General features: G+C 35.9%; 3 protein-coding genes across 5 annotated transcripts in view; 1 reads left to right on the forward strand and 2 right to left on the reverse strand.

Annotated features, from left to right (window-relative positions):
* The window catches only part of LOC127957762 (creatine kinase M-type), a 175,001-nt gene that overhangs the window by 142,414 nt on the left and 9,079 nt on the right, over window positions 1-23,508 (forward strand). The gene's annotated exons all lie outside the window — the stretch shown is intronic.
* LOC127957754 (sodium/calcium exchanger 2-like) lies at window positions 1,191-19,580 on the reverse strand. 3 transcript variants are annotated; one of them, XM_052556412.1, is made up of 14 exons: window positions 19,352-19,580; window positions 15,871-16,031; window positions 11,327-11,657; window positions 10,661-10,798; window positions 9,702-9,929; window positions 8,509-8,763; window positions 7,497-7,940; window positions 6,008-6,357; window positions 4,318-4,421; window positions 3,388-3,500; window positions 2,728-2,808; window positions 2,244-2,343; window positions 1,823-2,092; window positions 1,191-1,744 (listed from the first exon to the last, which is right to left on the reverse strand). In XM_052556412.1, the coding sequence occupies exons 3-14, from the start codon at window positions 11,624-11,626 to the stop codon at window positions 1,368-1,370; spliced, it is 2,760 nt and encodes a 919-aa protein (XP_052412372.1). In that variant the 5' UTR covers window positions 11,627-11,657; window positions 15,871-16,031; window positions 19,352-19,580; the 3' UTR covers window positions 1,191-1,367. The 3 variants fall into 3 exon arrangements, with proteins under 3 accessions (XP_052412372.1, XP_052412371.1, XP_052412370.1); XM_052556411.1 differs by lacking the exon at window positions 2,728-2,808 and having other exon boundaries at window positions 11,327-11,572; XM_052556410.1 differs by lacking the exon at window positions 2,728-2,808.
* LOC127957767 (F-box only protein 50) lies at window positions 20,283-22,897 on the reverse strand. Its single transcript, XM_052556433.1, has 6 exons — window positions 22,674-22,897; window positions 21,743-21,829; window positions 21,472-21,568; window positions 21,172-21,267; window positions 20,684-20,822; window positions 20,283-20,588 (listed from the first exon to the last, which is right to left on the reverse strand). Exons 1-6 carry the CDS (start codon window positions 22,816-22,818, stop codon window positions 20,439-20,441), a joined length of 714 nt encoding a protein of 237 aa, XP_052412393.1. The 5' UTR covers window positions 22,819-22,897; the 3' UTR covers window positions 20,283-20,438.

Here is a 23,508-nt window from a genome sequence, read left to right on the forward strand (position 1 = left end):
TTTTTACGGATCCCTGGACATGACATGCAAGAAAAAATAAATAAATTGTGCGCACGATATACTAAATCGTGTGCACGGTTTAGTACATTGAGGGAACGAATTAGTAAATCGTGCACACAATTTAGCCTTATATTATTTCCTGCGTGTCATGTGTCGGGCTCCGTAAGTTTTTGAATCAGTTCACGAAAAAGATTCGTTCATTGATATAAAAAAAAAAGAAAAAATGGTTTCACTCACAAATAACATAACAAGTAAAAACATATATATTGTAAACCGCTGGAGTGTTGTTATTACGTCCGCATTATTATGTGTAATTAGCAGTAATTTTACAACATTAATAATTCACATTCATAATTTTTAACTTCCCCTCTGGAAAATTATCTACCGTGTTTGCGCATCTCGAAAATTCTACAAAGTGTATGTTGTTGCTGTTTACTGTAAAAAAAAAGGAACATAAACGCTCATAAAAATTATCATTATTATTATTCATTTTTTTAAAGGAAATTATGAGTAAACCAGAACAATTCAAGGAATGGACTTTGGAAATGTGGTACTGATCATGCCAAAATCGTTGCAACTGTAATTTCATTTTAAATTTCCAAATTCAACGTTTCAATCAGAATACCAATGCACAATAAGAACAAACACTTCAATTTATTATTTATTTATTTTTACTTACATTTGATTACTTACATTTAAATGCTGAAATAATAGATTTGAGCAAATTAAAGAAGTGACATCCTTATAAGAATCATTATTATCTCAGTAAATATATCAATGTGAATTATGATAATGATAATTATCACATACATTCTTTCTTTGATCAGCTTGTCATGGTAGGTCTCATAATGTCTGACATACTTAAGTAAAACTGGAAAAGAAGTTCGGTTTAACTTCTATGGTCATTTCTATGGAGAGCCATAAGGGTCTTTTCTCTCAGAGAGAGGCCTAGCATCTCTTCAAGGAACATCAAACACTTGTCAGCATCATCAGCATATAAAAAGACATCACAGTCCCGTCAAAATATTGCTACATCTTGCAGTGTGTTAAAAGTCCTCCATGCTACTGAGGGTCTGGTGATGTCAAAAGTTCATAATACCTCTAATGTGCTTTGAAACCAAAGGCGACCAACAGTTAAAGATATCCTTATAGCAGTGCAGTCATCCTGATAGCATTGCAGTCATGCAATCTTGCTCTATCTCACTCATTCTTTTATTTCATGTACATTTGTTTATACAGAATGCAATCTACTTTATGTACACAGAATATACAATACACTGATTTCTCTCATAGCTCAGTTCTCACATAACTCATTTCATGTGAATGTCATTAGTTTGAGTCTGGTTGTTTTGTCTTTCTCTGTCTCCTCAGAAACCGGTGATATGACAGTAGGCCTCTAGGCTGGAGAATGTGATGTAGAGAAGCCACAAACCGAGGAACAATAGTGAAGTCAGAACCTTCAGCGTTTTGGGTCCGCCCAGTTCTCCGCCCACCGATGGCCGCCGCCGTAGCATCAGCACACCAATGTTAATGAAGGCAAAGATGGTGAAAAGTGTGACAGAGAATGCAAGAGAGCCGGGCTCTACGTGAAACACCTGACCTTTGACCTCCCAGTAAACAGCTGAAATGGACCAGGCCACTCCAATCCCCAGGAAAACATTAACCGCATTGCTACCGGTTACGTTTCCAACCGAAGCGTCTGCATACTCATCCTGTTGAGCAGCGACCTTACTTGCAAATGTATCTGAGAGAGGAAAGGGAGATGATAGTTGGTTGCTTGTGTTCCACATTATCAGAAACACAGGCTATGTTACAGATTTACCTGGTATGGAGGTTCCCAAGGCAACAAACACTACAGCAGTGACTGTGTCACGGAGGCCCACTGTGCAGCCGAAATGAGATGCCAAATCTCCAATGACGGCGGTTAGCATCCCAATGACCAGAATTGACACAATAAAGCAGGCCCAGCCATTCCAGTATTCTGTGGGTGGAACGAAAGCAAACAGAACCTTCCAGAACACCGTAACTGCATGCATAAAATAATCACAGCACGATGGTTGCTGAGGCTCCCCTCCTTCTTCATCACCTTCTCCTGAAAAGAATGAGAGAAAAAGAGAAAGGTATAAATAAAACATTACCATCACATTAAATAATCTATCATCAGTTTATATTGGCACAAACACAGCATAAATAATTTCACATATGTAGAAACACGCATAGACATTGAAATGATATGATTCTACCTGCACTGACTGTTACCGCCTCGATGAACTGTTCTCTCCAGGAGTGTGTGCCAATTACTTCAGCAAGATTAGTATCCTTGAGTAGACGGTCAACTGTATTCTAAACACATGTGCACACCATAGTAAAGCTCAGTGATTGAGAAATATATCCATTAAACAGCAAACAATCAGACTGAGCAATTGCTCTGTAGAAGTCGGCACACTTTTTTAAAATCCTTTTTGTAATATTGACAGTATTCTTGAATGATTTGCACTACAGAACTGTTCATGCTCAGTTCTTGTTCAGTCAAATTTGTTTCATTGAAAAATAATCAGGGTACTGTAGGCTGTGCATTAAGCCTAAGTTTTCAAGCTTTCAATTAATAAACAAATTAAAAAGGAAAGAGCTTTGATGAAGAAATGAGAATTAATTGCAATCTTCTATAATATTCATGCATTTAGGTGTGATTCTTTCAGACAGTGTTTAAAGGCTGAAGTTTAGGGCAATCCCAAAACACACTTCACACTGAGGCAAGTGGTCTACTACCGCATCTAAGACTCCATTAGGGGCCATTCCCTGTCGGACCTATGAGAGGGAAGCAATCACAGCTTATATGACTTCTGCCTGCATGAGACTGACTAAACTGGGCACTCAGTTTATGTATGTGTTACAAAAAAAGCCCTATAAGGCCATGGATTATTACTACTTTAGTTTTTTTTTTCTTTTTTATGATCACTACTTAATTTAAGTAAATACATTTTCTTTTGATCTTGACATAGCAAAAGTTGTTTTCGCATTATGACTTGTTGATTGTTGCTGAAATTTCAACAAAACATTTGCTTCACTTAATAAAGTAAATACAATAAATAAATAAATCACTGCTAATTTTTTTCAGAGACATGCTAAAATGCTTTACTGTTTATTTACTCTGGAACAGAAGTAATTATTATATTTTTGTGTATTTTATTATTTAATTTGGTAAGTCTGCAGTTAGTGCTGCTCTTGGATAAAAGGTTGGATATCATGAGAAAACATCTTTTGTTGTGTTGAGATTACCAGAAAATGACGTTGTATATGAGAAAACGAGAAAGAAAGATAACAATCCATGGCCTACTAGGGCTTCCATAGTTTGCTCCTTTATGTATACATATGACGTTTATGTACCTTGAAAACAATGCTTTCCTCTATAATAACCTCTAACTTGCGGTGTTCTCCCAGAACGGGCTTTCCCTTCTCTGCGATACGTCTGGCGTCCTCCAATTTTGGACCAGGGGTGGCTGGGGAAAATGAGAGGGAGAGGAAAGGATAAATATTTATATAAAATAAACTGCACATACATTGCAAAATACATATACCAAGAGTTAGTAAAGTCATCTTACCCTGATTCAACAGCAGATCTATATGCAGCATGCAAGTAGAAATTGAATCAATCAATGAATGAATCTGTACACTATAGTCCAAATGTTGACCCAAAAGTTTTTGAAAGAAGACTTTAATGCTCATCTAGGCTGCATTTATTTGATCGAACAGTAAAAACAGTCATCTAAAAAAATATTAAAAAATAAACTAAAAATAATATTTAAAATAAACTGTGTATTTTATCTATTAATCTATCTATCTATCTATCTATATATCTATCTATCTATCCATCTACACTTATCTACAACAGCACTTGATCAATCTTTGGGTTAATGAAAGAGATTCTAAGTAGCTGATTAGTTCACTAATGAACCTGGTGTTAATTCTCTCTTTAACATTTCCTTTTATTCGGACACATGAGCTCATATTACATACACACACAAACGTGAGGCTGAAGTGTGTATGTAGCCGAGTTGGATCTAGTTACTGTGTGTGACGCATGTCTAGTTTGCCCCACTGTTTTTCTGTTGTTATTGATCTGAAACTGGACACTGGTCATAGAAATGTGTGTGTTTGTGTGAGAGAGAGAGGTGAGTATGAGGCTATTGGAATCTCAATAGCCTTAACAAATTTAAATATACACAAGCATTCATAGAAGATTTCCTCACAGAGAAAAATGTAAATACTTTAACAGATTCTGGGATGGATAAAAAGAATAGTAACACACACACAGACCTGAGATCCCTCTCTTGAGCCATTTGGGTTCTTCAAGGACAATGTAGAAATTTTCTCGCTTCTCATATTCCTGCATGTTAATGATGCGCACCTGTAGTGTCTTACTGTGGATACACACAAAAAGAGTAAAGGACAAATACTCAATTCCTCTTGGTTTTACCTCTGAAATATTAAAGGAGACCTCAGCATTTAAATCACATCAGAGTTAGGCCTGCATGAATACTTTAACACGCAGTGCATTAATAATTAATCCACACACAGACGAACTGAGATGAGTGTTCAGTCATGTACATGCTCTATTCTCTACAAACCACTGCTGAACTGAGCATATAAGATTTGTGTAATTGGTTTTGATAAAAGGTAAATTTATTAAGCTTTGGTTATTGTTCGTCATGTGCTCTCCTTGTGTCAGTGTAACATCCAGCCCAGGATAAGTACTGGATTAAAACTGATTTTTAACTTTAAAAAAAAACATTTGCTGCTCAGAAGCCAAGACTGACAGTCACTTGAGGACGCCCGAGTAGGTTCCATAAGAGCACACATCAAACAATCCAAAGATCAAAATCACAGCAGTTCACACAGAAGACTACAGATCATATTGGAAACGGTGTGGTTCACAAACATGTTGGGGTCTGGAGGTATCAGGCAGAGATGATAGGAAAACAGCATTAAAGGTGACAAAAATAGGCGTATGTAACTGATATCTTATTATTAGTACTGGGGTAGAAGAGACCTCTAGTGGTGAAATTTAAAAGTGATGGCATAGTGACATGTTTGTATGCAGAGAGATGGCTATGTATATATTATGAGGTTTAATATTAGTGTACTACAAAATTACAGCTCAGAATAGTTATTCAGAGTATTGCATTCTTAAGTCTTTCATAATGCTTACTCTGCATTTGAAAAATGTTATATTATAGATTCTAAAACTTGACATATATGATAGTCAATATGAATTGACATACACTACCGTTCAAAAGTCAGTATGTTTTTTTTTTTTTTAAAGGAAATTTATGTTATTCAGCAAGGATGCATTAAATAATAATAATAAAAAAAGTGACGGTAAAGAATTTTGAGTTGTTACAAAAATTTCTGTTTCAATTAAGTGCTGTTCTTTATAAAAACATGCATCATGGTTTCCACAAAAATATTAAGCATCAAACTCTTGCAACATTGAGAACAATAAAAATAAATATTTCTTACACCCATCAGTAATGTAGTAATAGCCGCTGAAAATGTAGCATCACAGTAATACATTTCAGAAATAGAAAACAGTCATTTTAAATTGACTTTAACAGTAATACTGTGAAATATTACAAATACATGCAGTCTTGAGCACGAGTTACTTTCAAAAACAAAAAAAATATGTACACAAATCCTTTTGAATGTTAGTGTATGTTAATTTATAATACTTTATAACATCATAAATACACTGCATATGTTAGTAAAGTATATCAATGGCCCATAATTAAAGGTTTTAAGTGCTACTGCCAGACTGCTTATTGAGATACTTACCAAAATACTCCATAATAAATTTAACACCCTCATGCATTAAAACGTACATCCACTAAGTTTTTATTTATTTATATAATTACCTAATTTTTACATAAATTCACATTTGTGTGTATCTGAAAAGTAAAGAGAATATACTCCCATTTTGTGTGTAGAAAACTTTAGTGTGAACTATTACCTAGTCTGCTCATTGGTAAACTCTAGCTCTCCTTGTGTGTGCTCATAGTCAACACCCTGTCGCGCAGAACCATCCTCTGTGTGATATGGAATCATTACAGTCCCACGCACACCTGATGTCCGGTTCACCGGCACCTCCACCACACCTGAACATTCACCCACGCAGAGCTCCCGCTGACTAAACGCGAAGACTCCCGCATGGTCATCGTCCAAAATAGTTACAGTGGTTACGAAAGGTTCAACCAGTCGGGCACCATCAGTGTTGGTCCCGCCCTCACCCTCTCGCAGGTTTGAGAGTCGCACTAAGAAGTGTTCATCTTCCTCAAACACATCATCATCGATAATTCCCACCTACAAAACATACGCACATCCATCTTAAGACAACTGAATCATATTAAACTCAAACGCAAACACTACTGTTCAAAAGTTTTAGAATGTTTTTGAATAAGGCCTAAATTGTCATCACTTCAAAACAGTAATATTCTAAAATATTATTATAACTTTAAATAGTTTTCTATTTCAATGTATTTTAAAGTCTTCAGTGTCACATGAACCTTTGGAAATTATGCTAATATGCTGATTTGATGCTTATAATTAATCACTGTTGATAACAGTTGTGCTGCTTTTTAAAATTCAAAAGAACAGCATTTTATTTAAATATACACCTGCTCGACCCACCGGTCTCGAGTCCCACGGAGGAGATGGAGGGATATAAAACCGGAGCGTCGACAGTGACGGACGAGAAAGGACCAGGCCTGGGTTTTAGTTTGTTTGGTTTTTATTTGTGCGCGTCAGTCATCCGTGAGGGGCTGACACACTGTTTTGTCTTTATTTTGATTATTAAAGTTTCTATTTGATTGTCCACCGGTTCCCGCCTCCTTCTTCCCATGATCATGGAGTTTTAATTCGTTACAGGTGCTTCTACTAAATACTGAGCAAAGGGTCTGAATACTTAGGACCATGTGTAATTTCATTTTTTCTTTTTTAATAAATCTGCAAAAATGTCAACAATTCTGTGTTTTTCTGTCAATATGGGGTGCTGTATGTACATTGAGGAAAAAAAAGAACTTTAGCAAATGGCTGCAATATAACAGAGTGAAATTTAAGGGGGTTTGAATACGTACTCACTATATATATATATATATTGTTTTCACTTGCTCTTTAAATTTTTATATTACCATTTTATGTTATAAAATATTTATTTAAATATTTATCAGATTATTTTAAAATTTTAAAATCACTTACAAATTATTCACTTATTAATCTGAATTTATGATGAATATTTTAGCATCATATTCTGTTTATTGCTGTGTTGGACTATATTATCAATGTGTGTTAACTGAGAAAGTATAGATTCATTTTCAGAGTCCAATATGTAATAACATGATGATTCACTCTGCACATTGAATTGGTTGAATTAATCTAAGAGATGTATTTCAAAATAATATTCTGTTCATGGATCAGACATCGCCACTGTGTGTTTCTCTCACCTTTATTTCTTTGCGTGTCTCTCCAGGCTGAAATATGATTGTTCCCTCACAATACTCATAATCTGCCCCAGAACTGGCTGACCCGTTCTCTGTCCTGTAATCGACATGGAAGGTTCTGGTGCCGGTTCCCCCCTGTAAGCAGACCCACACACTAACGCTCACACAGTTCTCACTGCACTGGTACTGTGCCTGCTCAAAAGCAATGTGAGAACAGGTGGCCAGGTCATTCTCCGCTGAATCTCCAGCGGCACGTTTTGCCTGTTCAGCTGCTGCATGTTTCTTCAGTATGTTCCCGGCACCGATCATCATGCGTGTTGCCTGCACCCTGTAAAAGGCCCGGCTCTTACGCTGTTTCTGCATGGTGGCGTAGTTTGCCATCTCGATTAGCTGGTCCAGGTCTTTATCTGGATGCTTCTCTCTCAGTTCCTTAAGCATGCGGATCACCTGCAACCACAGACAGTCATGGTTACCTCCAAACCCTTTTTTTTATTTCATTTTCTGCTCATCATCTTTAAATGTAAGAGACCACATCCAACTGGGTGACCAAGTCTGGTCAGGTGAACAGGATGGTATTAACCTGTTTGTTTTGCAAACTCTTATTATTACAGACTGACTGTACAATATCCCAATTAATATACGACTACAGTAGTACTGCTATTACTATACTAAAAACTGCTATATTGAAAGAAGTATCAAGTATTTATTTATTTGATCAATAATACAAAAATCATTAATAATTGGAAGTATTTGAACAATTTAAATAATCGGTTTCTATTTTATTTTAAAAGTTATTTTATTCCTGTGATGGCAAAGCTAAATTTTCACCAGCCACTATTCCAGTCTTCAATGTCACATGATCTCTCTCTATCTCTCTCTCTATCTATCTATATATATATGTATATGTATATGTTTATTGGAATTATGCCACTGGAACACAAGAACATTCACCAAAATTTGACTCATAGAAGAAAGATCTGATTAGGTTTTGCTCTGTTTTGATTTGCTCTCTCACCTCCTCTCTGTCCTGTTCAGCTTCTTTGGTTTTCTCCATATTGACACTTGTGGTGCTGTTTTGATATTTTTCTCCCATGATGGCATCAATGCCTCTGGGTGCTAGCTCACCCTCCATCTCCACAATGATACCATGACGTTTATCAGCACGGTAACGCTTGTGCAAGTACTTGTAAAAGAGCAGGCGCCGGTCAGCGACCCAAGCCATTAAGACACACACAGGGAAGAAGAAAAGAGTGACCAGAGCCTCCCAGACCTCTCTCAGACACACACACACACACACACACACACAGACACAAGAAAATAAGTTAATTGAATTGGCCTAGAGATTTACCTAAAAAAATATATATATATTAGTGCTGGGCAACCATTAATCGTGATTAATTGCATCCAAAATAAACATTTGTGTGTACATAATATATGTGTGTGTACTGTGTTTATTTATTATGTGTATATATATAAATACACACACATGCATGAATATATATATATATATATATATATATATATATATATATATATATATATATATATATATATATATATATATATATATATATATATATATATATATATATATATATATATATATATATATATATATATATATATATGAAAAATATGTAATGTTTATATATTAAATATATTTTATATATATATATATATATATATATATATATATATATATATATAAAATTTAATGTCAGACCTACGAATCGGACTTATAACCTGAAGGTCGCAGGTTCGAGGCTCAGTGCCAGCAGGAGTTGTAGGTTAGGGGAGTGAATCAACAGCTCTCTCTTCCATCCTCAATACCCATGGCTAAAGTGCCCTTGAGCAAGGCACTGAACCCCCAATTGCTCCCTGGGCGCTGAAGCAAATAGCTGCCCACTGCTCTGAGTGTGTGTTCACGGTGTGTGTGTGTGTGTGTGTGTGCGCACTTGGATTTGTTAAATGCAGATATTAATTCCAAGTACAGGTTACCATATGTGGCAAATGTCACTACTTTCACTTTCATATACATGTAAATATTTTCAAAATATAAACTGTATGTGCATGTCTTTATGCATACATAATAAATAGACACATTACACACGCAAACACACACACACACGTATTATATAAAAACTTTTTGTTGCAATTAATCACGATAAATCGTTGCCCATTATGCAAACATATTCTGCTTACACACACCTGTACAATGCCAGGGCTTATGACTGCCAGGATGAGGTAGAGCCAGATATAGGCAAAGATGCTCCAGGATGCAGTCACAAAGAAAACTCTGAGGTGTTTAATCTTCCTCACCTCTCCATCAGGTATCACCCACACACACACCCCGATTATCACAAACATGTTAAATGCAGCACTGCCGACAATGGTGCCGGGACCCAGTTCTCCTGACTCAAAACCATGTCCACACACCTGTCAAACACAGAAGGAGAACAACACTACCATGTGTCGCAAGTAATAATGTGTAATTTAATATACATATATATGTTTTCAAGTGACACATACATTTCAGGTGTTAGTTATTAATTTAGGAAAAACTAGTCCTTGACTGATGTAGAGCCCTGGCTCAAAATGTTACCTTTGGTGAGAACAAGTGGAGCTATGGTGTGGCAACTTTTTCTACCTTTTTTATTTTATGTGGTTGAGCACCCTTGTCAAGCTTTTTTGTCTGCTAGATGTGTGAACTTTTTGTTAAGTTCTAGTAAGCATTTTAGGGACTTTTTTAACTGGAATTTAAACCAATGGCAGTTGAATGCCACTGAATGATGTACAGTAATATTATTTTTACTACACTGTATGTTGCTATATTTCTTAATGGTTTAGGAAAGACAGAATCTTGCAAAAATTTGACATTTCTGGGGAATCATTTCTTAAATGTCCAAATGCAATTACAAAGAATTAAAAAGAGCCCTTTCTGAATTCTGAAAAATTTAACTGATGGCTTTGGTGTTAAACCACATTGAGTTAAATTATGCTTTTAAATGGAAGAATAGCAGCTGAAGTCATCACTGTGATGAGGTGACTTTGTGTGTGTCAGTCGTTTAATAATTAACCTGACAAAAAAAACCCTCACACTTCACGTCTCTTGTGCTAAACTACTGGATGATGGGAGTTGCTGGTTTGTTTTGGAAATGTGTGCGTACCTCTATTACTGACAGCAATATCTCAGGGGCTGATGAACCCAGGGCCATCAGAGTGAGATTGGATACAGTTTCGTTCCAGATTCTAACTGTCATTACTGTCTTTTCTCCATTTGCACCTGTCACAGTCACCTCTTTCTCCTATATGACACATGAAGTATATAAAAACATAATATTTTGGTCATTTTGGCCACCAATATATCACATCACGCTACAAGTCATTTTAAGCAGTCAATTTAGCAGTCTTTTTAGCTGGAAAATCATACATACAAAAAAAAAAAAACATGAAGTATTGCCTATTTGTATTTAAATAAACTAATACTTTCATACAGCTAAGATGCATTAAATTGAACAAAAGTGACAGTAAAGACATTTATAATGTTAAAAAAAAAGAAAAAAAAAGAAAAAGATATTTCAAATGATTGTGGAACTTAACACAGATTCCACAAAAATATTAAGCAGGACAACTGTTTTCAACTTTTATAATAATAAACACATTTCTCTTTAGCAGTAAAACAGCATATTAGAATAATTTCTAAGCAATGTGTTTTCTATTTTTTGGCGGAGCATTTTTGCCTTATTGTTATGATAGGACGGTGAGTAGACAGAGACCTACCTACCTACCTGTCTATCTATCTATCATTGTGTCTACTTTGTGTTGCTGTGCACCTGTGAGGTGATGACCTCGATGGCAGCCATGAAGCGATCAGCAATGATGGACACACCCAGGAACATGTAGAGAAGACATGAAAAGTAGATCACTGCTCTTACTGACTGCATTGCCAGGGAGGGGTCTTGTGGCAGCCACACAGGAAGTAAAATCCCTGGTTGACATTTGACTTTCTCGGCACAGGATCTTTTGGGGCCATCTGCGCTACTGTTGCTGTTCCCATGAGCACTTCCACCCGCACACACCTGTGGAGAGAGGAGGAGGAGGAGGAGAAGGTGGAAGAGTAGAGGAGGAGCCATGACCAGATATGGTGACAAGAATGGCTCTCCTCTTGAGGTTGAGAGATTGACAGACATAAAAAAAGAAGAGTGGTATTATTTCCTACAAAGCATGCTCAATCAATTATGATATGTATTTTGTTATATAATGCCACAATTAACATAAGAATGGTTTTACAAATTATTATACAGAACTTTTGCTTTGCTTTTTTGAGCTTAATGCCTATATGTGGTTACCACATGGATAACAACGTGAACGAGGCCATCTCAGTCCTAATCTAAACCACAGGCCTTACCAGTGGTTCATTAGTCATGCCTGGCCTACACTGGACACAAGCAGTCAAACCTAGTGGATGCAGGAGACTTATACAACTACAACTGGACTGGCAGCAGTGGTACTATTAAAATGAAAGAAAGACATAAAAACACACAGCATGCTTTCAGATTTAAATAAGTAAGACATGTTTAAGAAAATAAATAAAGTAAATGCCAATTTTTGAAAATCGGAAAAAGACATTTATTTTTTTTAAAAATGACCATAAAAAAGTAACTTAAATCCAAACAGAGGGAGAAAGAGAGCAACCGACAGTAATATTAGGTTAAAAAAAAAAACTAAGGGGTCAGTAAGTTTTTTTTTTATTATTAATGCTGAAAAAGAGTTCAAAGACTTCAAAAAAAAAATGCACAAAAATATTAAGCAGCACAACAATTTTCAACATTGATCATACTAAGAATTGTTTCTTAAGCACCACATCAGCGTAAATGATGTCTGAAGGATCACGCGATTCTTCAGTTATAGTGTCACAGAAATAAATGTAAAAAAAATCTAATAGAAAACATTTATGTAACAAATGTTTCCAATTTAATCTGAATTTTCCTAAAATGTACATATTAAACAGATAGAATGTGAAGAATTTTTCAATAGAGTGCTGACATGCATCAAAAGCTCTGACATAACATGTCCATTTATACATTTTTAATCTTGATTTCTCCCTTTCTTATTTTCCTGTAATCGTTTCTCCATTTCACCCGTCACCTGTGTGGTGTGTGGTAGAGATTGAGAGTGACATGCTGGACTGAACCATGTGGTCATATTTCACTTTCTTAGCTGTGCTATGGTTACCTGGACATCAGCTTTACTGTGCTACTCTACACCACTGTCCAAAAATAACCTGACCATCACATCTGGCCCTACAACACAAACACAAATGCACGTGTATGAAAGTATTTGTATGTTTCTGTAGATGTTGGGTGATGGTATATGTGTTTGTTTGGGTGTGTGTCTAAGTGAGCATGTATGCATTTACTCCCTTACAGTTATGTTTGTAGGTAAGAGTGTGTGTGCCGAAACTGAAGTGTCTCCGATTACCACGATGACACTGTTTCAGTCTGTCAGTGCTGCTGATAAGTGATTGGCCGTATTGGCTTACACACAGAGCTCTGACAGCTTAATAGGAGTTAGCACCTTTTAGTGGTTAAGATTACCACCACCAGAGAGAGAAAGTGACAGACGGAGACAGGGAGGGAGAGGAGGAGAGGATCCGTTCTAAGAAACGTGAGAGTGACAAAGGAGAATGAAGAGGATGGTTAGCTAAAGTGAAAGAAGAGGGAACATCCACAATTTAACTAAATCCCTCATTTTTATATTTAACAATGAACTACTTCAAATAATAATACAAATAATTAATTAAATTACAGTTGAAATATTGACACCACTCTTAGGTATATATATATATATATATATATATATATATATATATATATAAAAGGTAAACCACAATTCAGTTAAACTTAATTTATCAATTTTAAGTTTAGTCAGCATCCATCAGATCTTCAATATAAATTCCATGAATTAATTTAAATTTCTTAGCCTCAGCATCCATTCCTGCACACTGACAACTACTGAGCTGCTGTTACCCTGTGGATTGAGAGGAGTTTATGAGAGTGAGTGTGCTTTAACACCTTCTCTCTCTTTAAGAGGCTCTATCGTATTTGCCACCCAATACTGATTACACACACTCACAAGGACTTGGCTACATAATAGTGGAAGGACAACGTGAAACAGTTGACCTCGAACTGTGTAAGACAGCCACATTCAAACACAAACACTCACAGAATACACTGTATATACCTCAACCATAGGATCAATTATGCAGTGATTTCCTTTATTAAAACTTACACAAATACAAATCCAAACAAACAACAACAAAAAACTCAAACTAATTTTATGCAGTTACTATGATAGTTAGGATCAGTCCAGAAAAGTTCAAAGATACTGTATAAGTCTGCCAGTATTCTAATTTTTTAACCAATTAGTCAATAAAGAACTCATTCACAGAATTCTTTCATAACATTTATCAGTCACAATAGCAATTAACCATAGCCACTAGCCAGTCAACTTTACTTGAACCTGTCCATGTGTTACCCACAAACAAAACACCATTTAAGCCAGTCTTTTAAAAGTGAGTCCTAGAACAGTGTTCCAGCTGTCTCCAAGGAACACACATACACACACACACTCACAGTCACAAACAGACACACACACACACACACACACACACACACACACACACACAGTGATCAGAGATCTGCTTTCAGTATCAATACACTATAATCTCAGTAAATTCCCCTAGCTCTTTTCTCCACTCTGACTATTCACCACTAGCACACACACCTCCAGTTAGCACCAGCTTATGGTCATCTATAGCTGTCATTAAACACACTAAACTAAAACTGTAACAACTTACAAATTTCAAAAAGGCAGAATTGATATGCCACAAAACCTATAAAGTTTGTTAGATACCATAAAATATAAATTACATTTACAATAACATTCTGGGATCAGTATGCTGATGTGACTCAGAATTTTTTTTTTACTACTATAAATATTAAAAACAGCTGTGCTGCTTGATATAATTTCAAAAGAACAATCTTTTGTCCCATTATAAATGTCTTTACTGTCACTTTTAATACATTTTGAATCAATTCAATAGATCCTTGCTGAAGTGGGGGGCCTTCAGGACCACTAATGAGAACCTATGTCCTAGACAATAAGTGAAAATAGTGTACATATAATGGTATATAAAAGTGTATATATATATATATATATATATATATATATATTTTTTTTTTTTTTTTTTTTTTTTTTTTACATGTCTTTTAATACTACAAAACAAACATATGAAAGTTAAATATGACATCAGCTTGTAACATTGTCATTAAAGATTTTTTATTTATACATTATTTTTCATAAATTTTATATACATTATACAAATGTCTGCCCTTGGGCCTGTCTGACCTGGTATTTTAAACAGAACACACAGTCACGTGTACACTCACTGGAGCACATGCACACAGACGGTGCAAGTGACTGATACACTAACATGGGCATTTGGATTGAGAAACTCTACTCTTGCTTTCATGGTCTCCATCCATGCATTAAATAATTAAAATGTTGCAGATCGATCTAAGATCAGGTGGTTAACTAATGACAGGTTTAGATCAAGTGTTCGGATCAGAGACTGTGTGTGATCATTTGACCTGGAATCACGTGATTAGCCTGCTGCAGTTTTGCATGTTGCATATTACATGCTCCTCTATACGTAAAACGTACCAAACCGAGACCAGCAGATTACTTTACAGATCCAACATAAGACAAAAGCAAAGTAGATTGACAAATGTGTGCACATGTGAGGAGGAATGCATGCTCACACATACAGAGAGACAAACAAACCAGACTGCATTAGACTGAGTGAGACACACATGCATACACACTCATCAGACTGCAGTGGGAAGGCTGAGAGCTCAGGTCTTGTGGTGTGTGTTACAGTGGCCCCTCATCCTGGCCTGCGTTACTCTAGAAGGATCCGCAGTCTCAACTTCACCCGCCACTCATCACGACACAGCCGTTATGCAATATTTAGCACAGCACACACATACACACACAAGATACACGCTATTGCTCTAACAAATGTTGTCTAAATCATATTTTGTCTGACCAATACACATGAACATAAACACTTCTGTACTGGAAGTTTGAAAGGACTGGAATAATAAATTATACTAAACATCTGTGGTGGGATGGCACTTTTTAGTGAATGATGACTGCGGATCTAGGCTGAGATTCATTTGCACCTATACAGGAGTTGTTGACCGTTTCGTTTAGAGGACAGACATTTTGATTTCCTTTCAAATCCATCAATGAAACATAGACTATGTAAATGCAGTGTAGGCAGCTCAAGTCAAAATATTCTCGAATGACTTACTAGTGCCTCATGGGGTGGTATTTTGAGGTGGGTGGACTCAGGTGACCTCAGGAGGCCAGATTCTGATAGAGCTCTGTGTGAGAGCCAAAGCGATGGCAAGTCTTCAGGAGCAGCTGGAGAGCTTCAGCTCAGGACCTGCAGAGTTTCGTCATTATCCCACTCTGAAAGACATGAACTCAAAGTCAAAAGTGTGTAAAAATATATATATTTAACCAAAGCCTGCATGTTGAATACATTGTAACAAAGAATGATGCAGCAAGAATGCATAAAATTTATCAAAAGTTACAGTAAAAGCTTTTATTTTAAAAATAAATTCATTTCATATAAACACTATACATTTGAACTTTTCTGAATGGTTTCTATAGGATCATTACTTGATATTTATGTAAAGACTGTTGAAAATTTAGCTTTTTAAATAACAACTCTACAATATATCAGTTTTTACTGTATCAAATAAAGCCTTGCTTTAAGGGACTTCTTTCAAATTTAGTACTAAGAACGTCTCTCCTTCTCTTTAAGTTAGTGCCGGATAATAATGTTCTATGTCTGGAAATAAGCAGAAACAATTAAATGTCCAATATAAAGTAAAAGTAGTAAAAAAAAATCCCATTACAGACAGATGTAATAACTGTAATTTAATAATAATAAAACAGTCTTCCTGACACTCATATCTATAGAAGGAGCACAATTCAATAGTAAAGACTATCGCATTCATCACACATGCAGACACACACACTTCTTCGACAACAAGCATGGTGAATCACAGTACACAAATTCTATCACAGAACACCATTTTTTTCATGTATTTTTATTTGCTATTTGAGTGTATTTTGTGAGCCAAACCACCACTGATGTCCTCGCATTTATACATAACATCTATCTCAACCCTTCTGTTCATATTTCCTCCAGTGCAAACCAACTCTACAGAGTTACATTTCACTCTTAGCTCACTCCAAGAGTATCACATTCTAAAGGCAATGCAAACACTGCATTACCTGTCCAAAGAGCAGAAAAAACACCTGTCTGGCTGTGTGCTCAGGGCTAATTAACAAACCACATCCCATTTACCAACCTGAACACAGAGAAATGAGGAGTGTGTGTGCAAGTGAGTGAGAAAGAGGGAAAGAGAGAGAAAAGACTATAGGAGATTAGTTTTGTGAAAGCATCAGTACATAGAAGTAGTAAAACATCTGCAGCATTGTTCAAATGTATTTAATATCATAAACCCTTTTGTACCAAAACAGATACATTTTTATTGGTTAAAAGAAAGCGAGTGAAATTGAAACTAAAGCAAAATACACCAAACGCACACCAAATGAACATATATATATATATATATATATATATATATATATATATATACTGTAAAAATGTGTTTGTATATATTTATAATTTGAAATGACTGTTTTCTATTTTACTATATTTTCAAATGTCATTTATTCCTCTAAAGGCACAGCTGAATTTTCAGCAGCCATGATTGCAGCCTTCAGTGTCATATAATCCTTCAGAAATCTTTTTATTATACTGATTTGCTGCAAATATGCTGCTCAAAAAAACATTTGTTATTATTAAGTGTGTTGAAAACAGATGTGCAGCCTTTGAACGCTAGTGTCTGCACATCCTTTACTCAGCATGTTTAATGTCAACATGCTGCTGTAAAGCTGGTCTGCTATACTGAACTCATGCCGAGTCTCATGTTTCAGTCTCTCACATAACTTCATACCCCTCCATCCCAGGGAGGTTAACCTCTAACCTGTGTGTTTGTTTGTGTGTCTGTCTATGTACATGCACCCATTTGGGAGATGCTGCTATTAGATAGTCTCTGTTGTGCTTGTATTTCCATGTTATTGCTCTGTATACATTTTTGAGAAACAAAGCAAGGAAAAATGGAAAACAGAACATTCAATTGGGAATGCAAATTCTGGGATTGGAAGATGTTGAAGTAACAGGAGTAGGTGAATGGATAAATGAGTTACTTTCTCCTGCATGGATCTTCTGTCACGTGATCCTGCATTCATTTACCCACACTTCTGTAAGACTCTCTCTTCAGGACAGAAACACCTCTGCTCAACCTTCATCATTCTCATCACCATCATCATCATCGTCATCATCATCACCCTCACCTCTACACAATAATGTGTGCATTCTCCCTGCAGACATGTTTACCCACATTACTGACTGCACCAAGGATTGTAACTAAATATTCTGTTTCTTTTTTTCCATTTCGAAAGACAACACCTATTCTGTGCTAGACGGGTTACCGGTTAATCAGTTCCACTTTGACTGCACACAGACTTCCACCAGACATTCATGACTTTCGTGTAATCTAAGACTTTAAGTATTACTCTGCTGCAGAATTTTTTAACAGTCCACTTTATCAGATGATCTATTGAGACTAGCTGAAAGGACATGACGTGTTTTTTCAGTAGATAATAGCAGAATATATAATATGAATACATTTAAATATATATTTTTGACATATTCAATAGTATTTAGGTTGTGCTGGTAAACCTAGTAAAAATGTGTTACAAATATTGGTGTGCCAGTCATATTATTTTTATTCTCTAAATAAGGTAAGCTAATAATGTGCTTTAAAGATAAATGATCTCATTCACAGTCAAAACAATAGCCTATAAATTTGATTGAATCAACCTAAATACAGGTTATAGCACAGAATGTTATTTTTAAGAGTCGGCTCAGTTAAAGTTATCAACTGCTGATTTTCAGTATTTACATTGTAGTTTCAGTTGCATTTACTATCATTAAGATCATTATTGTATCACATTAGATCGCATAGAGAATTAACTTGGTGGACTGAAAAAGGTAATTTGATCTATGCTTTTGCTACAATTAAATTATAATAGATTAAAAGGCAAGCAGTGAGTGTCAGAGCTGAATGGGGGTATCTCAGGCCATCACTGGGTCTGAAAAGTACTATTAAGGGAGATGCATTAAACACCCCTCAACTCCTGCTCGTACTGAGACTCGAAACCTTGACCTTCGGGTTACAAGTCTGACTTTCCAACCATTGGGCCACGACTGCTAAAAAACATTGGATTAAGGTAAATAACAGGTTATGCCTAGTTACGCGTGTTTACATCACGATTTTTTAGAATCAATGCCAGGAGAAATAACTGCCCTTTTGCTCTTTTTCCTGTAGACTATAATCCGAATCCTAAATAACACGAAAGAAACCTAACAGACCTAAGATTGTGCGGCTCATTAATAACTTGGTAAAGCGCCACAGACCGAACTGCACATGTGACTGGCAACAGGTGCGACTTTGTGAATTAACAGTCCAAAAAAAAGCTAGACACTCACAAACATTCATTTTATTCGTCAGTTTACGATAAACACATACGTAGATGCTGTCAAGAGCGTAGTCGGTCCTGACAGATAGAGTGGCAATTAGTCAACCAATGTGCATTCCAGGCATAATCCCCGGTAAAAGTATTACTCTATTTTATTTAACAAAACTTACCTCTATGGCAGAGCTCAGAATTGACAGACATGGCCGGGAGGCAGCAGAGGATGTTGCTCCAGTTCTCATGAGACTCGTGCCATTAGTTTTCGTGGTGTGTCGGTTTCTGTCCTGAACTATGCGCGCATCCCAAACAAGCGCGCATCCTCCGAACGCACAGCACGCGACAGACTGCGCAACAGCTCAACGCGACGCCCTGATTGGTGCGTCAATGCATGTCGCCCTCAAAAATACCCATAAAAACTGGAGCAGAGCCATATCGTACATCATCTATATTCAACTGTAATAATTACTTTAAATAATTAAAAACCATAATGATAATAATAATAATAATAATTAAAAGCTTTTGAAAACAGAGATACTTTAAAGGGATCGCTATTTTTTTCTTACCACAGCATAATTGTTGCATGCAAAAATAGATACAGCTATATTTATGGTTATAAATTAAAGGTTAGATAAATGTTATATAGTAATTATATAGTTTAAGTGTTATTAAAAATTGTTACACTGTTTGTGAATTGCCCTTAACAATAATTTACCATAGTTACCATAATTACTGTCGACACCAAAAAGTCATACAAAAATAAATAAAAGTCATCAAATAACGCAAAATGATTACTAGTTCTGAATTAGGAACAGAGTTCTGATTCCATATTCGCTATGATTTTACAGTGGTAAAATAACTGTTGGAACTATTGTATTTTCACCGAGGTTTTTTTTTTTTTTTTACTTTTTTTTTTACCAATGTGTAAAATTTACCTTTTTTTTTTTTTGTAATGTGTAATGTGTACAGGTCACAGCGTCTTGTTTGCAAATCAGTGAGTTATATCGCCATCTGCTGGCCTTAAATACTAAAATATGATAATATAATACCAACTGTACATTTCTAGTGCTATTGCGAATACATAAAAAAAAAACACTGACACAAAACGAATGAGGAATGTTTTATTACATTATAAGCCTGCTAGATACATCTTGCGAAATGGCAGTCAATTTATAAACACATTCGAGACATTTGCTTTGTTAAAAAAAAACTAAGTCTAGAGAGTGCATAAACTCCTACCAGTTTTTTTTTTTTTTACTACGATTATTCCACACTGGCTTTGCTGGTCTTGATGGTAATGGAGCTGTCTGTGACTTTAGTATTAAAGAATTCAATCATGAACTGGTTCTTCAGTCTGTGGAGAAAGTGAATGTACCTCACTCCTGACCCATACTTGGAGAATACATGGGAGACCTATACACATAAACACACGTCATGTGGGCACATGAACATAAAATACTTACTAATATAAATACAAAAATACAGATGTGCGTGTACGTGTGTACTACCTTTTTCCAGGTGTGTGAGTAGCAGTCCAGGTTCTCTTCAGGGTTATATGTATGCTGCTTGATAACCGTTTTACCATCAGCACCCAAGAGCTTCACATCAAGCTGATAGATAGATTTATGAAGCTGGCTTTCCTCATACCTACACATCAGGAGAAACACCCAGACATTTTAGGTGAATATTAGTCTTCATTAAACCTTAGATTTTGCCTGAAATTAGACAAGTCCCTTCAACCAATTATAAACTGTTATTTGTCACAGATTAAATTGTCCAGCTATGCCAGAAATTAATTCAGATTCCTTGATGCTTTTTTATGTAGCTGCAAATCATTAGAAAATCCGATGAAAGACAGGAAGACACTGCATTACAGCAAACTTCCTTTTAACTGACATCCATTTCAATGTTTGACTCTTCTGTGCAACTCAGTTTGCAATTACTGTTAGAAGATTGCTTACACTGCAAACTATTTTTATAACAGGTCGTAACTCACCAGTCCTCAATGATGATCTCAGGCTGAAAGTCATCCAGCAGCTGGTCCCACAGACCCTCTGCCTTCAGGTCCACAAGCTGCTCTAAAGAGAACCACCTGAGATTAAGAAACACAAAGACCATGTCAGAGAGATTATATATACTTTTTCTCACCCTGAAGAACTGACAAGCTTTTTCTAGAGTACTGTAAGGAGCACTGTATCAAAGTTTTCTGACAAGGAAAAGTATCTCTATTGTATTGGAACATGACCGATTTATATGTTTTTGTAAAAAATATTTTTCTTACAGAAGTGAGACTCACCTAAACTGAGGCAGATGGCAGACCACAACCCCAGGGGGAATTCCACTAGTGTCATATGGTAAAACTTCTGTACTACTTTTCCAGCCAGAGAAGTTACCTACAATTAACATCCAGGTACAAGATTCAATCACCTTTTTATTAGTAACCAACGATATTTAGAACAGCAAAGGTTTGGGGTCTAAAGTTCAACACATTTACATTGAATTGAGCAGAAATGAGCTCATGGGGAGATTTTTAGGCTGCGAACATACTGTTTTGGTTTTTGACTCACCATCGGGCTCAAACTGAGGTGGTTGATTTGGAGGAGGAGGCATTCCCGATCGAGGGGGCTCAGGTGGTGGGATGGTGTGGTTTACACCTGGATGTTGAACGAGATAAAATTATGATTTTAAAATATTTAGCTGAATGCAATGGTTCAGTTTCTATTGCAGTAAAATTGAATTCCAAATAGGCCTACTGTTTTTCAAATATTAATGTCAAATATCTATTTAGCCGAATAACAAAAAACATCCATATAACTTAAAGACATCTTTTGCTGTAGTATTTTAATAACCAGTCCACAAGAGAGGCACATTTTGGTGGTACGTTTCGGCATTGTTTCAGCACTGCACAAATTCATTTATTAAATTCACTTTAAAATAACTAAATAATAACTATTAGCCTATCTTGTTTATCTCACCTCTTCACCCACAAAATTAAAACATAATTTTTCCACAAAATGACAACAAAGGCATGACATTCCATTTTAACATCTTACACAAAGTATGTTAGTCGAATTCATATAAGTTCAAAAGTACTATGCCTTATATTCACTGTGTAGTGTTTTGTTGTTGTTGTTTTTCAAGTAGTGTATAGCTACATTTTATTTCATATTAATAAAAATAATAAATAAATAAACATTTTATTTTAAAACACAAATCAAGTCGGGAGTACATAAAATTAATAACAACAAGAAAATAACACACAATTTATATATAGATTAACGTTCATGGATGAGTCACCATCTTTCTCAATAGTTGAACTAACGGTGTGACAACTAGCCTGTGTAACAGCCATATCCTCGATCTCTTCTACTCTATCTCAACATAATACTGTTTCTTTATACACTTACAACAAAGTTTAAGCAGAGATATAATTAAATGACACAGTGCGAAGTAGCGCTAGCTAGCCACTAGCCAGCCAGATTGGTGTGACGTCATTACCGTAAGGCGAGGGGTTCTGCAGTAGGTTGCGTTCAAACGGTTTCTTCTCAAACACCGATCTCCAGTCCACGTTGTCGGGCATGGGGACATCGTGAGCCCCCAGCTGCCACTGAGAGTCACACTTCTTTTTCCAGTCATCCGCCATTTCAGACTTTTTTCCTCGCAGTCCACGCACAGCAGACACGAGGAAGTGCTTTATTGTGTTCTGCCCCACCCAGAAAATTGCTCAGAAGGGCCTTTACGCAAGTTTCTTAACTGCACATTACTCAGAAGTGAGTCACTACAAACACGAATGACAGACCACCTGAAATTGACACATATTTGATCGTTTTGATCTATACACAGGGACAGATGTCATTCCGCAATGATACATTAGGAGAGAACGAAGAAAAAAAAAATTAGTTCATAGCTTTTCAAACACTTCATTTTTATCACAATAGATAAGAGAACAGGCTGAGGGGCGAAATAGTACAATTCCTAAGCAGCACTAACTTACATATAGCCCACCACACCCAAAGACAAACATCAAGGACTTACAATGTCAGCAAAGATTTAAAGTTCAGTCCAAGGCTGCCTGAACAAGAAGGGTTGCATCAAGCAAATCAAATAAATGTGACTTAATACTATTTTGAAAATGCATATGCATAAACCCAGGACTAGTTCAATAAATAATCATACAAATATTTTAATCTACTAATCTATTGAAATAAAAAAGTGAATATTTGCTTTAAAAAACATATCTCTACGAACAAATACATTTTTAGTATTGAGTTTAATTAAATTATGTTTAGATTTACACATGTAAAGATTTCATTTACTTTATTATTTATATATT

Source organism: Carassius gibelio, chromosome B5 (assembly GCF_023724105.1).
Source record: "Carassius gibelio isolate Cgi1373 ecotype wild population from Czech Republic chromosome B5, carGib1.2-hapl.c, whole genome shotgun sequence".
Classification (NCBI taxonomy): domain Eukaryota; kingdom Metazoa; phylum Chordata; class Actinopteri; order Cypriniformes; family Cyprinidae; genus Carassius; species Carassius gibelio.

Bases quoted from the DNA above. Each gene is read 5' to 3' on its own strand.
- LOC127957754 (XM_052556412.1), bottom strand. From the start codon at position 11,626: ATGGCTCCTCCTCTACTCTTCCACCTTCTCCTCCTCCTCCTCCTCTCT. The intron at 9,930-10,660 runs GTACGCACACAT...TGTGTTTGACAG, and splicing joins TATTGCTGTCAGTAATAGAG to GTGTGTGGACATGGTTTTGA. The intron at 2,093-2,243 runs GTAGAATCATAT...CATTCTTTTCAG, and splicing joins GGCGGTAACAGTCAGTGCAG to GAGAAGGTGATGAAGAAGGA.
- LOC127957767 (XM_052556433.1), bottom strand. From the start codon at position 22,818: ATGGCGGATGACTGGAAAAAGAAGTGTGACTCTCAGTGGCAGCTGGGG. The intron at 21,830-22,673 runs GTAATGACGTCA...TTCAACATCCAG, and splicing joins GCAGAACCCCTCGCCTTACG to GTGTAAACCACACCATCCCA. The intron at 21,569-21,742 runs GTGAGTCAAAAA...TGTTAATTGTAG, and splicing joins ACCTCAGTTTGAGCCCGATG to GTAACTTCTCTGGCTGGAAA.